This window comes from Schistocerca nitens, chromosome 9 (assembly GCF_023898315.1).
Source record: "Schistocerca nitens isolate TAMUIC-IGC-003100 chromosome 9, iqSchNite1.1, whole genome shotgun sequence".
NCBI classification, from domain to species: domain Eukaryota; kingdom Metazoa; phylum Arthropoda; class Insecta; order Orthoptera; family Acrididae; genus Schistocerca; species Schistocerca nitens.
This window is the reverse complement of record NC_064622.1, coordinates 508,291,897-508,310,960: the sequence shown is the minus strand read 5'-3', so window position 1 is coordinate 508,310,960 and position 19,064 is coordinate 508,291,897. Positions and strand designations below refer to the sequence as shown.

Sequence of the window (19,064 nt, the reverse complement as noted above, 5' to 3'; positions counted from 1 at the left end):
TTTCACTGTAGTATCAAATCACAGGCAGCCTGTGGCAATCTGTCATATGCAAGAATTTTCAGAGATGTGGCTATTCATTGCAAAAGGAGAAACCTCATAATATTGGCCAATATCAGTCCATGCTCAATCCTTTGGCACATAGCATCTACTGAAGATAAGGGAAGGGCATGTACATGAAGTGCTGGAGGAACACAACGTCTTCATCCTGCACAAACTGTGTCAACCTCGTACATACCATTGGAGTGAAGGAGGACATAGTAACTTTGGCACCCCTGTTGGCAATAGAGGGGTATTTTCAAAAACATGCAATTCAATGGTGCTAGATTGTTCAACATCCAGTGATCATTACAGTATTTTTATAGAAAAGTCAGAAAATGGGAAGAACTGTACATGCAGCGAGCCTCGTGAAGAAAAGTTGAACCTGAAACAAGTTAACTGTGACAGTTTAAGGGAAACTATAGCAGCCTCATCACACTCAAGTGACTGGTTAAGACATAGACTGCTGGGTACTCATTTTAATTAACTGCTGCAGAGGACAGAGTGGGAAGCCATCCCTACTATGTGTCCACATCTGTCTTAGTTACCACGGACACATGCATTAACGTATCTGAGGGGAAGGACAAAAATTTTAAGATGCATGTATCAGAAAGCATCACCTGTCCAGGAATGTGACAGTTTCAATGCTACAATGAGCAGCAAGCTACCTTTAAAGCAGAGCTATTCAATGTAAGACATTAACATTCGAAGAATGACCTTTGTATGGAGGTTGTGCTAGAGCTTTGGGGCAGGGTCTATAAACTCCTGTCAGGGAAGATTAAAACACCGACAGTTTTGTCAACACTTATATAAGACAATGGAAGTATGACTCGGGAATTGAGACAGCAAAATTTCTAATAGGAAGATTCTCTCTAATGATAAACATGCACAAATGAACCACAACATCATAGTCTAAGAGCAAATCTGGAGGATGCTAACACTTCAGATTCTTGCTAGTCCTGAGTCTTGGGCAGTGCACTTACAGAGCAAATAGATCTATAGGGCTTACAATCCATTGGGTCCATATCTTCAGACTTCTTAATAATGACTATGCTTGAAGTTTCCTAGAATTCTGAGACCCTTACCAGTGTTATACAATTACTGAATAATTCTATAAGAAAGGGGGTGATTTGCAACAGTGCTTTATGCAAAACTTGTTGGCGAATGCCATCAGGATCTGGGGTCTTCTTAGCCTCAAGTTTTTCCAGTGCATCCACAACATCCTTTTGTGGTAGTTCCCAATAATAATTAATATTTCAAATGCCCTTGGTGACTGTGATGGCCTGCACTATTCATCTGATTAAGCAGAACTGTTGTATTTTCAGTTTGCTTCCACCACTTCCAACCAGATGGGTCTACATGCCTTTGCACTACGAGAATCTTATAGTTTATCATAGACAGAAGTGTCAACTAAATTACAATTTAACAGATTATCATCCCAATTACAGCTCAATAAAATATCTAAGTACCTGTGGAACTCCTGTAATATTTGAATTTTATCACTCACCACCTTACACTGCAGATTTCTGTTTACATATACCCATTGTCAGATTTTTTGACTTTATATCACCATATTACAGATTTTTATTTCCATTTCATGTTATTCTAGTTGCCCACTCCTCCTTGAACTTCTGCTGCTCAGCTGCAACCAACTGCTTGACTGTAATTTTTTTCTGCCTGTACTGACACCTTCTCCTCTGTTACACTTGAATCCCCCATTATTTTTGGTTAATGCAGAGTTAGTATTGCACAGCTCTGATTGCTTAGACTTTTCTATATTTTTGTTCTACCAAGCTGTTTATGTAGGTTATCATATTTGATGTTTCTGAACATCTTTTCAATTTATATAGAAATAGATATGTGTTGAATTGTATCCATATTGATAATAATTTTTGAAATATATTCAACTGTTACACCAACAACTGGCACAAAAAGCTGGACCTGCCTTTTACATATGCAAGCAAAAACAAGAAATTTTGTGAAACAAATGTGGGTTGAAGGTGGGGATAGCTGGACCAGTCATTCAAATTTACCTATGTAAATACTTAACAAGTTTATTAGTAATAAGTACAAAACTTTCATACAGTCTTAGACTTCTTAAAAGTAACTTATAATGTTAGTTATTGAAAGAACCTTTAAATAAAAATATTTTTCAGTATGTCAAAGATGTAATTATTAATCATTCTTTTTACTCTTCAATTTCTTTGACTGAGCAGAATGTTTTTGACCTGTAAGCATTCTAAGAAGATATTTAATTAAGCCAACACTTGCTAAGGATATTAGTATTATTACAGCCAATAGAAAACCAACAATATCTAGCAACATGTACTGGTACCATGACAGATCGAGAGCTGCAGAACGAAGATGACGAGCACCATTGTGTCTTAATACATATTCAGTACAATAAACTGCTTCCTCCAATGGTTTAATTGGGCGATCGTGGAATATGCGGTTTCGTTTCAGTACATTTTCCTTGTATCTGAAACCATTCAACAATTTATTATGATTATTGCTCATGCATTCAGCACATGAAATATTTCTGCAAATTTAATTATGTCTGTAATCACTAAAAACGTTAGTGAGGAAATAACCAGAAACTGTTTTCCCAAATGAGTGAAAATTACCACCTCACTGCTTACAGCTCATGAGGCTATTTCTGTCCATTTCATTTATTTGAGGTCTTGGCTGTGAATGAATTTCTCCAGCAAGTTGACTGCAGGAACTTGCATGTCACAGAAAATCACTGGTAACTGTCTGCTATAGACTATAGTTGGTTGATGAGACCCAGGGGATAAAAGATACCGTTTTTTTTAGTGGCAGTATTTTTTTAAGACTGCCAGATGAGTGTTCATCTTAGAGGGTCAATCATAATGTTTCAAATGATAAAATTGAGATTTGATGATGTGCAGAGGCAGTTATATTGAGATTGATAATGACATCATTTGGGAATGTCTTCTGTAAATAAATATAAACTGAATTGAAAAATAGATTAAAATGAACGAGATTAAAATTAGAGAGATCTGTGATTGATCAGTGGTAACTCAACTCTTGTGATTTTGGTGCATCATCCACATACACAATAAGAAGGGGAAAGGGTAAATTTATACTGCCTCTGGCTCACTACATACCACCCATTATACATTGTCCTTACATATCACATATGCAGATGTAAAAAGAGAAAGCAAGAGAGACTGTGGCATATGTTACACCATGTGGGTGATAAAATACATGTTAGTGGTACTGTAATTTATGCTATTGTCTTAATACTCAGTTTTTCTTCCACAGCAACAGCTACCCTATCACATTCTACATAATCATTTTCTTTCTGGTATGCAAATCACAGTATGGATAAAATATAAGTAAAATACAACATGGTACAGCAGATTTACATTTTACTGAATAAATGCATACACAGGTAAAGACACACAGCTGTATAACATGGATAGTAAGACTGAAATGAAGTCTCTGGTCGAGTCACATATACTGCACTCATGGCACATCAGTGATGTATTTGTAGTGGGTGTCCAGCGCACGGGCTATGGTTACACTAATGGGTCACAAGTATCCTGGCATCAAAAGGCATTGGTCATATAATGAATATTATCACAATTTTTTACTGTTAAAGTACTTAATATTCAGGGAAGGTATTCTGCAACTTTCCAGTGCAGTGCATAATTTATTTCTGCTGTTTTTGAAGCATGATAAGTAGTTTTTACTGGGTTTTGGGGCAAAATGATCTCTCGTGCAACCAATGTTCTAGTTTATCTCGAAGATGTCTGATATCCCTTGCTTTGTGGATGGAAGCATTAGGCTGATGATTCAGAAAAGATCAAGGTCTAAATACTTGTCTGACACTGTTCAGATTGTTTTCATGATTACTGATCTTATCTTTACACACTGAAACTAATAGTCTGATCACATACCAGGATAAATTATCTCCTATCATTACATCATCTGCATTGAATTTGACTATCTCCACAGTGTCCAGACAAAACACAACATCCACGTAGGATGATGTGAGTGCCGCATTATGCTCATTGACCCATTGATCCATAAATCCTTTCTCTGTACCTTCAGAGACCAATGGCAGCATTGTTGGCACCATCATAATCCCCTCTCCAGTCGTCTGGCTGATCTGATGTGGTCCACCCCGACTTCCTCTCCCGTGCCAACCTGTTCATCTCAGAGCAGCACTCACACCCAATATGCTCAGTTATTTGTAGGATATAGTCCAATCTCTCTGTCTTGCCCTACAGATATATGCTCTACTGCTCTCTCTAGTAATCATGGAAGTTATTCCCTGATTTTGTAACAAATGTCCCATAAGCCTATTGTTTTCCTAGTAGGTGTTTTCCATATGTTTGTTGCCTTCCTGTTTGCACAGATAAATTCTTCATTCCTTTTCTTATGTCAGTGTACTTCATTTTCAGCATCATTCTGAAAGCACATCTCACATACTTTGGTTCTCTTCTTTCCAATTTTCCAACAGTCCATGTTTCATTCCATACAATGTTGTGCTCCAGATGCTCATTACCAGAAATTTCTTCTCAAATTAAAGCCAATGTTTTATACTAGATGACTTATTTTAGTGAGGAATGCTCTTTTTGCTTGTATTAGTTTGCCTCTTATATTCTCCTAGCTAGAACCTGTGATGAAGCAGGCTGGCTCCCACTTTCCTTCTTTGAGTACATTGCTATATCAAATATTAAATCTATATAAAATTTGGCAATCAAAAGTTGTTGCAATTATAAAATTTCATACAAATAGCCATAGGGAAAATCTTATGCACTAATAGGTAAATTTGGAAGGGATCACTTTCGAATTAAAGAGCTGTTTTTCCTCATTTCAGTAACACATTTACATTAGCCCAAACTTAATTGGTTTAAAAGCATTGATAATTAAAGATTTCACCTTGTCTGAACTTTAAGCGCCACTTACAGCCAAACTACTGTACATTTCCAGGATATGTTCATATATTTATTATCACTTTAATTTTATGAAGCCAATGACACCCAACTCGAACAAAAAGAGTATCTAACTAAAAACTACCAAATTTTCAATAATTAAAATTTAACATATAAGATGGCTCCCATGATCATAAACCCATGATTCCCACTGCATAGGCATACTTAGTACTGCATTTTAATAGACGCAGCTTATAACAATATAAAAACAAAATATAAAGATTCAATAGCCAATAAAAGACAAACTTTCTAACCTATAAACTTTATTAACCTTTACAAATTAATAAAGTTCATTAACATCATGGTGCAAATCTTTATAACGCCAGCACTTGCGCCATTTCAGTTAGTCTGTTTTTAGTCTGCCTCTATTCTGCTCTGTCATTGTTTAGCACAGCTTCAGTCTATCTAATTTGCATTTTAGCCCAGTCTCGAGAACCATTCATTTAGTTCAGACTGAGAGACCATATTTTATAGTTATGAACAGTAAACATCAAAATATGCAAGTTATGATTCAGTTGAATAATATTTGTAACTGTAGTAACAGTTTCATGACTTTGTTGTTTACTCAGTTGCATGTGAACCAATTTACAGTCTGTACTGTGAGCACTTTTGCTTTTTGAAAAGATAACTATTAAGCTCAACATATGCCCATACTAACTATCTCTTTGTAAACATTGTTGGAGATTGCACAAGACCTGGTCATCACTGGTAGTTTCTGAAGGACATGATTAAAGATTGATGAAATTCCAGTTTGGAACTTAAATATAGAAGCTTCTGGCTATTCATTTTAAGGATAAATCCTACAACAACAATTTCAGGTGGCTGCTGCTGCTGAAGGCTTCTACCATAACAGGTAGGTTTAGTTACATGATAAACAGGCGTGCATTATTTTGTTTCTAATGCAGGAGCGTTCCTTAATTTCATCCACTACATGGTCCCCAATTTTGATGTTTAGTTTACCCCTAATCTCAATTCTATTACTCCCAATTACTTTCATATTTCTTTAAGTTAATCTCAGTCCATATTCTGCACTCAGAAGCCTGGTCATTCAATTCAACATGTCATGTAATACTTCTTTGCTTTCACTGAGGATAATACTATCATCAATTAATGTTATCACTGATATCATTTCACTCTGACTCTTAATCCCCCTGCTGAACCTTTCTTTTGTTTCTGTCATTGTTTCTTAGGTCTACATGTTGAAGAGTAGGGGAGAAAGACTGTATCCCTGTTTTATGCCCTTTTTAATCAAAGCACTTCAATTTTTTGTCTTCCATTCTTACTGGTCCATCTTGGTTCTTGTACATATTTTATATTACCCATCATTCTCCATAGCTTACACCAATTCTTCTGAGAATTTTGGACATGTCACTCTATTTGACACTGCCAAACACTTTTTCTAATGAAACTTTCACTCTGCAGCAGAGTGTGCACTGATATGAAACTTCCTGGCAGATTAAAACTGTGTGCCAGACCGAGACTCGAACTCGGGACCTTTGCCTTTCGTGGACAAGTGCTCTACCACTGAGCTACCCAAGCACGACTCACGACCTGTCCTCACAGCCTTACTTCTGCCAGTACCTTGTCTCCTACCTTGCCCGTGAAAGGCAAAGGTCCCGAGTTCAAGTCTCGGTCCATCACACAGTTTTAATCTGCCAGGAAGTTTCACTTTTTCTAATGTCCTATCCTATCAAGGTGTCCTGTTTTTTCTTCAAGTCACTTCCATTATCATGTGCGATGTCAGAACTGCCTCTCTGGTGCCTTTACATTTAATAATAGGCATTCTGTTGCCACTTCCTCGAACACTTTTAGAAATTCGAAAGGTATGCTATCTGTTCCTTCTGTCTTATTTGATTGCAAGTCTTCCAAAACTGTGTCTTCCAAATTGACATCCATTTTTTCTTCTATCAAATGAGGAGACAGTTCATCTCCACACAGAGACCTTCAATGCACTCTTTCCACATATTCACTTTCTCATCTGCATTTAACAGTGGAAGTCCTTTTGCATTCTTTAAATGACATATTTACTTTTAATTTCACAGAAAATTATCTTGATTTTCTGTTACTGAATGTGTCCTTCTGGTGACCTATTTCCTTTTCAGTTCCTTCATATATTTTCTGTAGCCATTCTGCTTCAGTTTCCCTGGAGTTCTTACTGATCTAGTTCCAAAGTAACTCATATTGCTGTATTACTTTCTTTTCTTGAACATTTTTATATTTCCATCTTTCATCAATCAGTTGAATTATTTCTCCTGTTCCCCTGTTTCTTTTCAGTTGTGGTACCTCCCTATGCATCATTATAGCCTCAAACTTTTTGCACATGATGCAGTTATCTGTAGCAAAATACAAAGTGAAACAGCTGCACAAATATTCAGTCTGATCTTTGTAACATTTCACACTGCTGCAAACTTTGCAGATCTGCTTTAAATGCCTAGAAATGTAAAATGTTCATTTCTAAAAGTTAAAATGTGCAATATCTCATGTCTACAATATCAGTGAGCTACAGATGGAGTTACTCTACTCATACGAGTTCCTGGGAGTAACAATTTGTAGAGATACAAAATGGAATGATCACAAATACTCAGTTACAGGTAAAATACAGGGAATACTTCCATTCATTGGTGGGACAGCAGCAAGTGAAATCAGTCTGTAAAGGAGCTCCTTACAAAACACTATTGAAGCCCAAATTAGAATATTACTCAAACTGAAATGTGTGGAATCTACACCAGATATACTGAATATATACGAAGAAGGGCAGTGCAATTAATCACAGATTTGTCTGATGTTTGGTAGAGCTTCATTGAGGGAATGAAACCTGCCTGAACTTGCAGGCACTTGAAGATGGACACTTACAAAGTTTCAAGAAGCAGCAATAAGTGAGGAACATAGAAATATACTACAACCTCTTATGTATCACTGCTGTAGGGATCACATAGGCAAGCATGCGGAGAGACATTTAAGCAGTCATTCTTCCCAAACTCCTCACATGAACAGAACTGGAAGAAGTCCTGATAAGTGGTACAGTAGGAAGTACCCTCTGCCATACACTTCAGTGGTGTGCAGAGGGAAGATGTAGATTTGTATTCTGTGTTTACCCTTGTGATCAGTAGTTTCTGGAGAAAAGTGCAACATGAAAATAAAGTCCCATGATCGATCAATTGATCATTGCTACTGACCTCTGTACTTGAGTTGTAATAAAAGTTCTCTGCAGTAGTTGATAAGGATATTTGTAGATTCATTTGTAGACTGGTCTTTGGAATTCAGCAGTCTGATGTTACACATAGTGCATGGCCCATCAGTTTACAATGGTTTCAAAGGGTTGTATCATTAGAATTGCAACACAGAGTTAATTTGGCATTGAAATCTCATGTATAACTAATTTAAAATAGGTACTAAGGACTCCTATAGCCTTGTTTTGCTAGAATCTTAGAAGTGGGAAAACAACCAGTCCTGAGAAGTGTCAGATCTCTTAAGTTTAATATTCTTTCAGTAGGATGAATTTAAACTAAGGAGCATGCTAAATGATGGTTAGACAATATGATGCAAAATTTGTTTCCTGTGTGGGTATGCATGCCATGCAGTCAGTGTTTACTGCACAGCACACATTGCACTTAATTTAAAAGGGAAAGAGAGTCAGGAGTGGAGTGAACGGAACACATATTTTACAATTTTAGAAATTTAGCCACATGATTATTTACGCAAAAACTACTCACAATCAAAAACTACTTTTAAATTGTTTAATCATTTGTTTACTACTGTTGTTGTCCTTGTTGGCAAGGAATTTACCGTCTTAGTATCTGAAAAGGGTGCCTACAACGGCAAGGTATTTGTGTTTAAATGGGTAACTGCACATTTGAGTCATGCTGGCAAGTACGCCACTGGTCCTGTTCGATAAACAAGGTGCCTGCAAGTTATTTGCAAAATATGATGCAAGGCCAGCTCACCAAAGTATGGCCATGCACTGTCATTGGGAAGCCATCAAGTTGTAACAACCACAAATCTTCATACAGCACCCAGGTCCTCATTAAAAACACTGCAAATTCACTGAGTTTGCAGGTGACACCCATGCATAGCTACTGTTGCTACTGATCAGTGCATGCACACACACAAGAATGATATCATATCTTGCTAGCAGAAAATCCAGCAGAAGCACCTGGTTTTGCATGTGGTGGTGGGGAAGGAAACATTACTGTTGGCAGTTGCCAATTGGACATGGGATCTTTGGAGAAAGTTCAGGTGCAGCTGCACAGATAGAGCTGTCTGCTAGGGCAGACTGTATGGGCCTTAGAATTTGTAATTTAGAGGCACCATACAGTTCCCCCCCTTGCGAGAAGTGGATGCCAGGTTGGTCATGTACGAGTGCAGCTCCAGGCCATCGGTCACCGATGACACGGGTGTCGGTGATAGAGACGCACCGAAACACTGGTCTGACATTGGGTTACAGAGGCAGTTCCCGCTGTGTTGGCATAGGGATGAGGTGTTGTGACACGCAATGGAGAGAAGCAGCTGGGCCACTACGGCGGGTCAGCGGTGTTGGGCGGGTGGTAGCGGCTGGTCCATGACCTTGGCAGCCACTGCATTGATGCCTAGGTGTGTTGGTGCAGCATGTGGACATGTGGCAGGGGAAGGCAGCTGCAATGGCCAGCGGCCGGTGAAGTGGGACAGCAGCAGCATCAGCAGCAGCAGCAGCAACAGCAGACGGGTGGTCGCAGCTAGTCCGTGACCTCAGCAGCCAATGCGGGTGTGCTAGCACGGTGTGCAGCAGGCCACGGTGCTGCCCATTACTGCGTGCCAGGGTGGTGCCATAGTGATGGGGCATATGTCTGTGGTGGGTGAGCAGCACTGGGAGTTGGTCTGGCCTGTGTGCTGTGTGTGACAGTGGTTGGTGGCCCAGAGCACAAGACAAGCAGCTGGACTTGCAACTCAGGGAAGAACGTACTGTGTGGGGCGACAATGGATGTGGGAGGGGCGCTAGGTTGCCTGAGGAGCTGCTCTGTGATGCAGTCTCACTGGATATGGGGCAGCAGTGGCTACTAGCAGAGGCAGGCTATTGGCCGCCAAGCACAATGTGGCCAGTGCATTTGGTGTAACGTGTGCCAGAGTGTGTGGGCATCAGTGAGTGCTCCTGCTGTCTCTGCCTTCCGATAGATACCCTGGTGGAGTGCTGGCGGGGCAGCGGGGGAAGGCACTGCTTCTCAGGTGCTCGAGGCAGCGTTCTGAGCAGTGGCGAGGGCGAGGGCCACTAGGGTGCTGGAGGAGTGGCACCTGTGGTTCTGTCGGTCGGTGTCGATGAAGCACTGAACTCGGTGCCACGCAGTGTGCCTTCAGCGTTGGGTTTTTCACGCTCGAGAACAACGGCAGGGGCGTGGTGGTAGCAAATGGGAATGGTGTGGCTGCATCTGCGTTTCAGGCACCAGTGGTATCAGAGTGAGCTTTGGTGTCAGCAGTGGCGTCTGTGGCATCTGTGGTCACTAGGGATATCTCGACCAATGGTGCTTCGTCGGCATCATTGATGGTGAACATGTAAGCTTGTCTTAGTCTGTTAATGGACACCACTGATGGGACACTGCAGATGTGCACAGTGAATGTTTTGTTGCCTTACTGCAGAATGAGGTGTGGACCCAAGTACCATGGACAGAGTGGGGGCTGACAGGCATTGACCACCCACACCATCACATGAGTGAACAATGTGAGATCACGGTGCAAGAAAGTTTTGTGCTCCCATGTAGTCTTGCAGCTGCTGGGATACACAATCTTCTATCACCGTGGCAGTGTCATTGTCTGTATGATCCTGCTCAGTGTGGATGGCCGCCGGCAAGCGAGAACTCCAGTTGTGGAAGTGGAGTTTGTCTAACAAGACGCGGAGTTCACCTAAGGTGCAGAGGTGCTGCAGGAGCTGGATGGGTTTCACATTGGAACAATCAGCTAATGAAAACAAAGCCCAGGAACCCTCTATTTCTGACAGTGTAAAGTGTGTGATTAGGCACTTTTTCAGTTAATTGTAGCTGCCAGACAGTGGGGCATAGACCATGAGTCTGAGCTGAGCTATGGTAAGGTTGAACCTCATTGTGCTGCTTCTAATTGCAGATACGGAGAAGATCGCCTCCACGGATGCAAACCATAGGCGTGGGTCACGGACATCGAATGCAGGGAAGTGGGTGGAGGATCTGCCGGTTGATTTGTCAGCACTGGGGCCTGCGCGAGGGGTGCAGTAGTGCTCACGAGTAGGCAAACTGCATGAGGAACTGATTAAAGCTGGCTGCTTGTGACTGTGGGTCAGGAGGCCCATTTGCAAGGACATCATCAAGGGGAATGCTTTGCGCCATGGACAAGGTTCCAAAGGTGTGCTGCATCTTGTTAATAAGTCTGGCAGTACAGATGGGAAGAGGGGAAGACAAGGATTGCACTGTTGGTGCTTGCACACATGCTTTGGGGGAGGGAGTTATACAATGGGTACTCTAAAGGAGAGACGTGCTGTGTGGAAAAATTCAAGAATTTGCATCACCAGTGTGGGTAGACATGCTGTGCTCTCAGTGCTTACCACACAGCATGCATTTCCACTTAATTTAAAAGGGAAAGTAACTGGGAGTGCAGTGGAATGGAATGTGTTTTAGAAGTATCACAAGGTTAGAAATTCAGCCACATAATTATTTATTTATGCACAAACCACACACAATCAAAAACTACTTATAAATTCTTTAACTGTCTGTTTACTTCTGTTCATGTACTTGCTGGCAGGAAATTTACTGTACCGATTTGTGAAAGGGGCCTACAACAACAAGGTGTTTGCATTACAATAGGTAGCTGCACATTCTATTCGTGCTGGAGGCTATGCCACTGGTTGTGTTTGGTAAACAATGTGTCCACAAGTTATTTCAAAATATGATGCAAGCCTGACTCACCAAAATATGTCCATTCACTGCCATTGGGAATCCGTTGGGTTGCAGCAACCACAAGTCTTCATACAGTGCCTTGGTCCTCATTAAAAAATACTGCAAATTCAAGTGATGGTGGGAGGAAAGACACTCCTGTCAGCAGTTGCCTATCATGCATTGGCTCTTTGAAGAAAGGGCAGGTGCAGCTGTGTGGGTAGAGTCATATGTTAGTGCAGACTGTGGGGCCTTGGAATTTGGAATTAAGAGGTGCCACACCAGCAGAGGAAAGTTTCTCATTTTAATTTGACTTTGTGCAATTCAAAATAAATTAACTGATCCCTGAGAAACATTCTTTGTTATGTTATTTGATTTAAAACATAAGATATAAACTTATTTCTCACCACCAATCAATTATTTTCAAGAAGGGGCCAGAGACTATTAGCTCACCAAAACTAATATAATAATATGCCCTCTTCTCCAGGCACAGAACTCTTGGAGCTTGAACTGGTTTTGGTGCAGAAAATTTATGTTATAATACTGATAATATCATTTTCTTTTTCGTCTTCTTCTTTTCCTGTTGGCAATCTGTGGAGCATGTTAATTCATATCAGTTTTGTTCCTGCTGGTCTTTTTCCATGTCTAATATTCTTTTGTTCTCCTACTTTGCAACGTTCTTCATTTTTCTGTACATGATGATTTTGTACTGTTACTAGTTCTGTCCTGTAAACCTGTGGCATGGTGAATTTTTTATTTAAATAACTCCGTCTCTTGTTCCTGTATTTCCATTTCTTCCAGATCCCTTTCAACCTCCTGTATCCAGCATCTATCAGTTCTTTGTTCATCATAAACTGTATTATTTGCTGTATTAACCTCCCTTGGTCCATTCTAAGTATGTGTCCAAAGGACACACTTCTTCTGTTCTACATTATGTGCAAGATTCTCTCTACTTTGGTATACATTTCTTGGTTTGCTTGTATTATAAATTGTCCATCTTCTGTGATTGCAGGCTTTCTCAGCGTATTTCAGCTAAGAAATCTTCACGGGTTATCAGCCGAGTAGGGTCATCTTCTAGTCGCAACTAGAAGACAACGCCACTCAGCTAATAACCCATGAAGATTTCATAGCTGTCCATCTACTGTTCTTTGAGGACTCAATAGCCTCATGACAATCTTTCTCCACCAGTTGGATTGGATTGGGTTGTTTGGGAGAAGAGACTAAACAGTGACATCATTGGTCTTATCAGATTAGGGAAGGTCAGGGAAGGAAGTCAGCTGTGCCCTTTTAAAGGAACCATCCTGGTATTTGCCTGGAGCGATTTAGGGAAATCATGAAAAACCTGAATCAGGATGGCCGGAAGCGGGATTGAACTGTTGTCCTTCCGAATGCGAGTCCATTGTGCTAACCACTGTGCCACCTCACTCGGTATTCCACCAGTTATAGTCTGTTAAGAACTCTTGTTCATACTAGGATCAGAGTTTGTGCTGTGTATAAAGTTTCAGGGTGAATCAGTGTCTGGTAATGTCTGAATGTTGCATTTATTGGTGTATTCTTATCATTGTAAATGTTTAGAGTTAGTTTGTATGCTAAGTTTATTTTATTTTATTTTATTTTATTTTATTTTTTTTTTTTGTGCTCCCATTGCTTCTTTTTCTGTCAGACCAGTTTCTATCTGTTCTACCAGGTATTTAAATCTCTCTACCTTTTGAATTTTTCCTTTTGCTGCCATCATCTATCTAGAAGCTGCCTCAACATTTGTCATATACTGCGTCTTCTTGATAGAGATCTGTAGAACTGCTTTAATCACTCATCCCTGTAGTTGCATGGTGTAGTTAACTGCCTCATTTAATGATTCTGATAATATCACAATATCATCTATGAATGCTAGACAATCTGTCTGTATTCCTTTTTTCTTGCACCCCAGCCATATTCCACACACACCTTTCATTTCTTGTCACCAGTCACTGATCACCTTATTGAGTACACACTCTGGTTTTCATTTTGAAGGCCTCAGAAAGCATTCCTCTGATTTAACCTTGGATGTTGTGTATTGTAAGGTCTGTTTAATCAGTTAATGGGATTTTCCATCCAAAGCCATCTCCTCTGATATTTGAAACAGTATTCATCTATCTACTGAACCATAAGCTTTCTTGGTGTCCATGAACGTGAGCACAAAATTTTTGATCCATTGTTTTTGATTGACTATTATCAGTTTAAGATTCAAAATCTTCTTATTATGATGTCTCCTTGTTACTCAACAATTTGTGGATTTAGTTGTTTTTCCATTCTGTTCAGCAGTGCTTTTGAGAACACCTTTTAGTCTCTGGTATTAACAATATTTTTTCTTCACATCTGTGAAAAACATATTTTATTTGTGCTCAGATCCTACAATTGACTGGTTACTATTACTCTGCTGGCCATTAAAATTGCAACACCAGTGAGGACACACATTCACTAAATGTTACATATTGTGCATACACAATATAGTAGTAAGGAAACACAATTAAATTTGTAGGTGATCAGGGGATACACAGTGTGCTAATGATTGGCTATTATCAGTTTAAGATTCAAAACCTTCTTATTATGATGTCTCCTTGTTACTCACCATGTAATACATGGTGCTGCCACCTCTGACAGCATAAATGGCTCTAACCCAGCTGGACATTGAGTCAAACTGATCTCAGGTGATGGATATTGACTCATAGGCAATTTCCAGTTTATCGCAGGCTATTTGTGTGCACTCCGTGGATTGATTTGAACTTCTGTATATACATTGGCTACATCCTTATATCATGGTTCACTGAATTTATAACTTAATGCTCACTACATTAATTGGATTTCCACAACAGGAAGAAAGATGTGACGAAGTGAAATTGATGCTTTTATCATTGTGTGCCTGCCTAGGCTTGTAATACTTTTGTGGTGTCTGAAGGAAACAGACATTGTTGATGATACACATCTGTAGAAAATAATTCAAAATTAATTTGCTAAATGTGAATTCCTAGACATCAGCTCTATAGGTATAAACCTACAACCCAATAGTGATGAAAATTCTCACATCTCACTGTTGGGTAGTAGATCTTTACTTGATGCAGCTGATGTTGAAGGAGTCACATCCAGCAAATTAATTTTGAATCAAATGTGATCATGTTGTGTGTCCAGTAGCATCTCGTATCATCACATCAGGTGATGGGCCCATACAACGATGACTGATACACTCTGGCATCATTTGTTCTCTTCTGAACCTCCACAATCAGATACATACATTGCGGCACTGTACACAGAAATGGGAGAGTGTAATAACACCCATGTGTCTAGCATTGTCAGGCACACGACTGTTGACACACTTCCCTTCTCGTGTGACTACTTGTCTTGCTGCAGCTGAGCCTATTTCCCTATTCAGAGTATGTAACGTAACTGCAACCCTGCCCGGCAGAGTGAACGACACATCTGTCCTCAAAGCCACTAGTCGTGTGCAGCTCTTGAGATCCTGCATGTCATCGAGTATTGGCCTCCTGGACCCCCTGACTCCATATTTGCTTTACAGTCGTGGGATCTCGATAACCCGAACAGCAATATCATGGAATGATAAACTGCTGTCCTACTAGGGCACAATTATGCCACTGTTGAATTGAGATATGTTCTAGTTGAGGCTTCTTAAGTGCAGCATAACATGATTTTCTTACAAACAGCCAGCATTCTAATTCAGTTTATGAATGAGAAACCTGCTCTGTAATTCTTCCTTACATGCAGAATATAGATGGTGTCACTCTTGTCTACTTCATGTGGCTGTACTGAAATGCTTTCATTTGCATATCTGAGCATGTATAACAGTTTTTGCCAGTACAATATTTGTTGCCGGCTGCCTTCAGACTGATGCAATTTAAGGGGCTGCAGTGTTATTGTGAGTTAATGAAGTCATAAGCAACAGTAGAGGACCTTACCTGTGATTGTTGAGGAGTTCAGAAATAGCCCAGGTTAAGGAAACCTCAGTAATATTCTGAAAATCGAGCTGTAACCCAATTCCAGTGGATACACTCCTTTTCACATTTGCGTGTTGATCAGCCATTATAGGTATTCCAATGATAGGAACACCACGGCTGATAGATTCTATTGTACTCATAAGACCTCCATGAGTAATAAAGAGCTGAATGTTTTTATGAGCTGGAAGATTAAGAGATAATTTTAATATTATCAGTACAATAAAGTCAGATGAAATAGTTATATTTGAGACAATGCTGTTTGAAGCAGAGTAAAAAAGTGATGAGACTGTTCAAGAATATGTTTACACATTAAATAAGCATTAATAAAGCGACTTTGATATCTTTGGCGCATGCGCTTTCAATCCTCAGCAGCTTTGTATCACGTGACTCTCCGTATAAATAGGCATGCGCAAACGCTATGAACTCAATCTCTGACTCGCCTTGAAGATGGCTGGGAGGTTTCTAGCCAAAATATCGCAAGAAGAATTGTCGCTGTCCCAAGTGCACGCCCAAAAGATGATGGAACAAGCATTAATAACTCCAAAGAAAACTGATAGGACAGTTATTATTAAAAACGGAAAGGGCAATAAAGCACATTTAGGAAACCAATGTTTATTATCTTTTATGCTGACTCAGTCATGTCTTAGTGTTGTTGCAGCATCATTAGTACTTTCCATTTTTAATTGTTGTCATTACTTTAAGATAGTAAGTTGTTTTGGAAACAAGTTCACAAATCTATGGAGGTGCTCTTAATATTTAGTGAAAAGTTTTACAAATCACTAACTTACATTCCTAATCCAGTTTTTTATGTAGCTTACGCTACAGTTTGGCATCTGCTATCAATAAGGGACTTATGTTAACACATTTTTTGTGAAGAAAGTAATGTCAAAAATTAAGTTACTGGAACATGATTATTTGACATGCTTTTATACATTGTGGACTACAATTTGTCATGTTGTGTATTTATACAAAGAGCATTCAAAAAGTTTAGCACAGTCGTCTCTAATTTTATTTATTTTTGCAGGAGGAGAATATAACTTTTTGTGAACATACTAGGAACATTTAGCTATACATTGAGCATACTCAATGTAGCCTCCATCAGCTGTGACGCATCTGGCCCGATGTCCTTTCCATGATGTAAATGCACTTTGGTAAAATTCTGGGGATTGACTTTTACACCATCCCTTGACACAGAAAATGTCAACATGTTTTACCGCACAGGTGGATCTTCAGATGACCAAAGAGGTAAAAATCAGATGGGGCCAAGTCCAGACTGTTTTCCACCATAAGGGCTGTATGGGGATTGGCATTACCATGGTGTAGTCTGATGAGCTGACCCTGAAGCTGTGGTCTGTGGGTCTTGATGGCATGTCACTGTTTGTCCAATGACAAACAATGAATGTCCTGGTTAATTGTGGAGCCAGGTTCCAAAAAGTCAATGAAAATTACACCACACTGATCCCAGAAGAAGGAGGCCATCACCTTTCAGACTTTCACTCTCGGTTTCCTGTTCTGAGGGGAGCCCGGATGACGTCACTCCATGGATTGGGTTTTGCTCTCAGGTTTGGACAAAAACAACCATGTTTCCTCCTGGGTAATGATGCCATCAAAACACTGTTTCCGATCTTCAGTAAAGGTCTTCATGAGACCCACGCACACATTCTTCCTCATCATTTTCATTTCTCTTGTCAATAATCTAGGCACCCAATATGCACAGATTTTTCTGTACCCTAGTGACTGTATCAGTGATACCACACTACCCAATGACAAATGAGTCATTTCAGCAAGCTGTTGTGTCATTACACATCTGTCATTTTGGATGATTTGATAAATGGTCTCCTTATTCAGCACCATGGATTGTCCAGTAGAGAAAAATCACCTTCTTTAAACCTCTGCAACCACTGCTCATACTGCTGTGATCCACTGTGTCCTCCCCATAAACAGGGAGCAACTTCCTGTGAATCGATGTGGCAGAGTCATCACCGAACTTGAAGAGGACTCCATCACCAACTGTTGTTGCAACCTGACATCTATTTCATGGTTCATTGTGGCTCACCTGTAAATAAAATAAAATACTTTTATGTACCAACTTATAGCTACATGTTCCAAGTGTGTGGACAAAAAAATTTCATTCTCCTCCTGTAGAAATAAAAAAAATTAGAGATGACTGTGCAAAACTTTTTGAACGCCGTTTGTAATTGGAAAAGCAGTCTATATCTTACCCAACTGCTGTCTTTTTCATATGTGTATCTGTCTCCAGGTTTACAAGACAGTTTTTAAGTACTTCTGCTGGTAAGTTGGAAATATATTATTTGAAGTTAAATAACTAATGCCTCTGTGCTCAGGCCTCATGGGAAAAGCATTGACAACTAACTAGTCGTGTGACTGAAATCAGTATGATGATGCATAGTGTTAGCACATCACTCTTCTTCCCTTTAATGTTGGTTTTTAAGATTTATGTGATGTTAAAAAGTCTGTGCCATATTGAGAGTCAAACTAGGAACTATACATTTCACAGGAAAGCCAATATTATTTGTATTATTTTAACATGCCTCCAGGACCAGTTCAAAGATTGAAGTTATCACTTGTTTCTCACAATATTTTCCAAGCTCAACAGAGGTTAACACATTGTGATGCTGGATATCATTTCTGAGAGAAAGGATACATTGGAGAGTTTTGACTTAACCACAGTCTCAGGAGTGTTACTGAGAATCTTAGTGTTGACTTTCCCATACTGAAACCTGTACTCCTCCATCGAGTAGTTCCTCAGATGTATTCTCAAGGCTGAGTGTGTTCTGTAAGAGCTCTACCACCAAGAGAAAAACCCTTAGCAGTACCACAAATAGAAGAAAATGTGAAAGAACTCATAAGAAATATACCGATGAGGTGTAAAAGAAAGTAGTAATACAATCATGATGAAATCATAACACTCAGATGTACTGTGATGGTTATTTTTACATGTATTTAAATTCCCACAAAACTGTTTGTATGATGGTGACAATATAATACCTATACCCCAAACAAATTAATAATAAAAAAATAGCAAATGGGGGAAATTATATATGAATTTTGAAAAAAAGAGGCTCATATTGGGTGTAGTGGTAAGAAACAGGAAAGTTTCCCACTGTAGAGGAACTGTACTATCCCTTTCCCTTCCCCATTCCCTCCAGACTACTGCTGCTATCCCATGTGATAGTTGCATTCAGGCC

At 39.6% G+C, this 19,064-nt stretch overlaps 1 protein-coding gene across 2 annotated transcripts in view; it reads right to left on the bottom strand.

The window, feature by feature from the left end:
- Window positions 1-2,163: 2,163 nt before the first annotated feature.
- The window catches only part of LOC126203929 (UDP-glycosyltransferase UGT5-like), a 57,046-nt gene continuing 40,145 nt past the window's right edge, over window positions 2,164-19,064 (bottom strand). Inside the window, exons 5-6 of one of the 2 annotated variants that reach the window (XM_049938326.1) lie at window positions 15,817-16,036; window positions 2,164-2,515 (exon numbers count right to left, since the gene is read on the bottom strand). In XM_049938326.1, the coding sequence (XP_049794283.1) occupies window positions 2,212-2,515; window positions 15,817-16,036 (524 nt within the window). In that variant the 3' untranslated portion in view covers window positions 2,164-2,211. Of the gene's footprint in view, window positions 2,516-15,816; window positions 16,037-17,706; window positions 17,912-19,064 lie in introns of those variants that run through there. The other variant, XM_049938327.1, reaches the window with a different exon arrangement.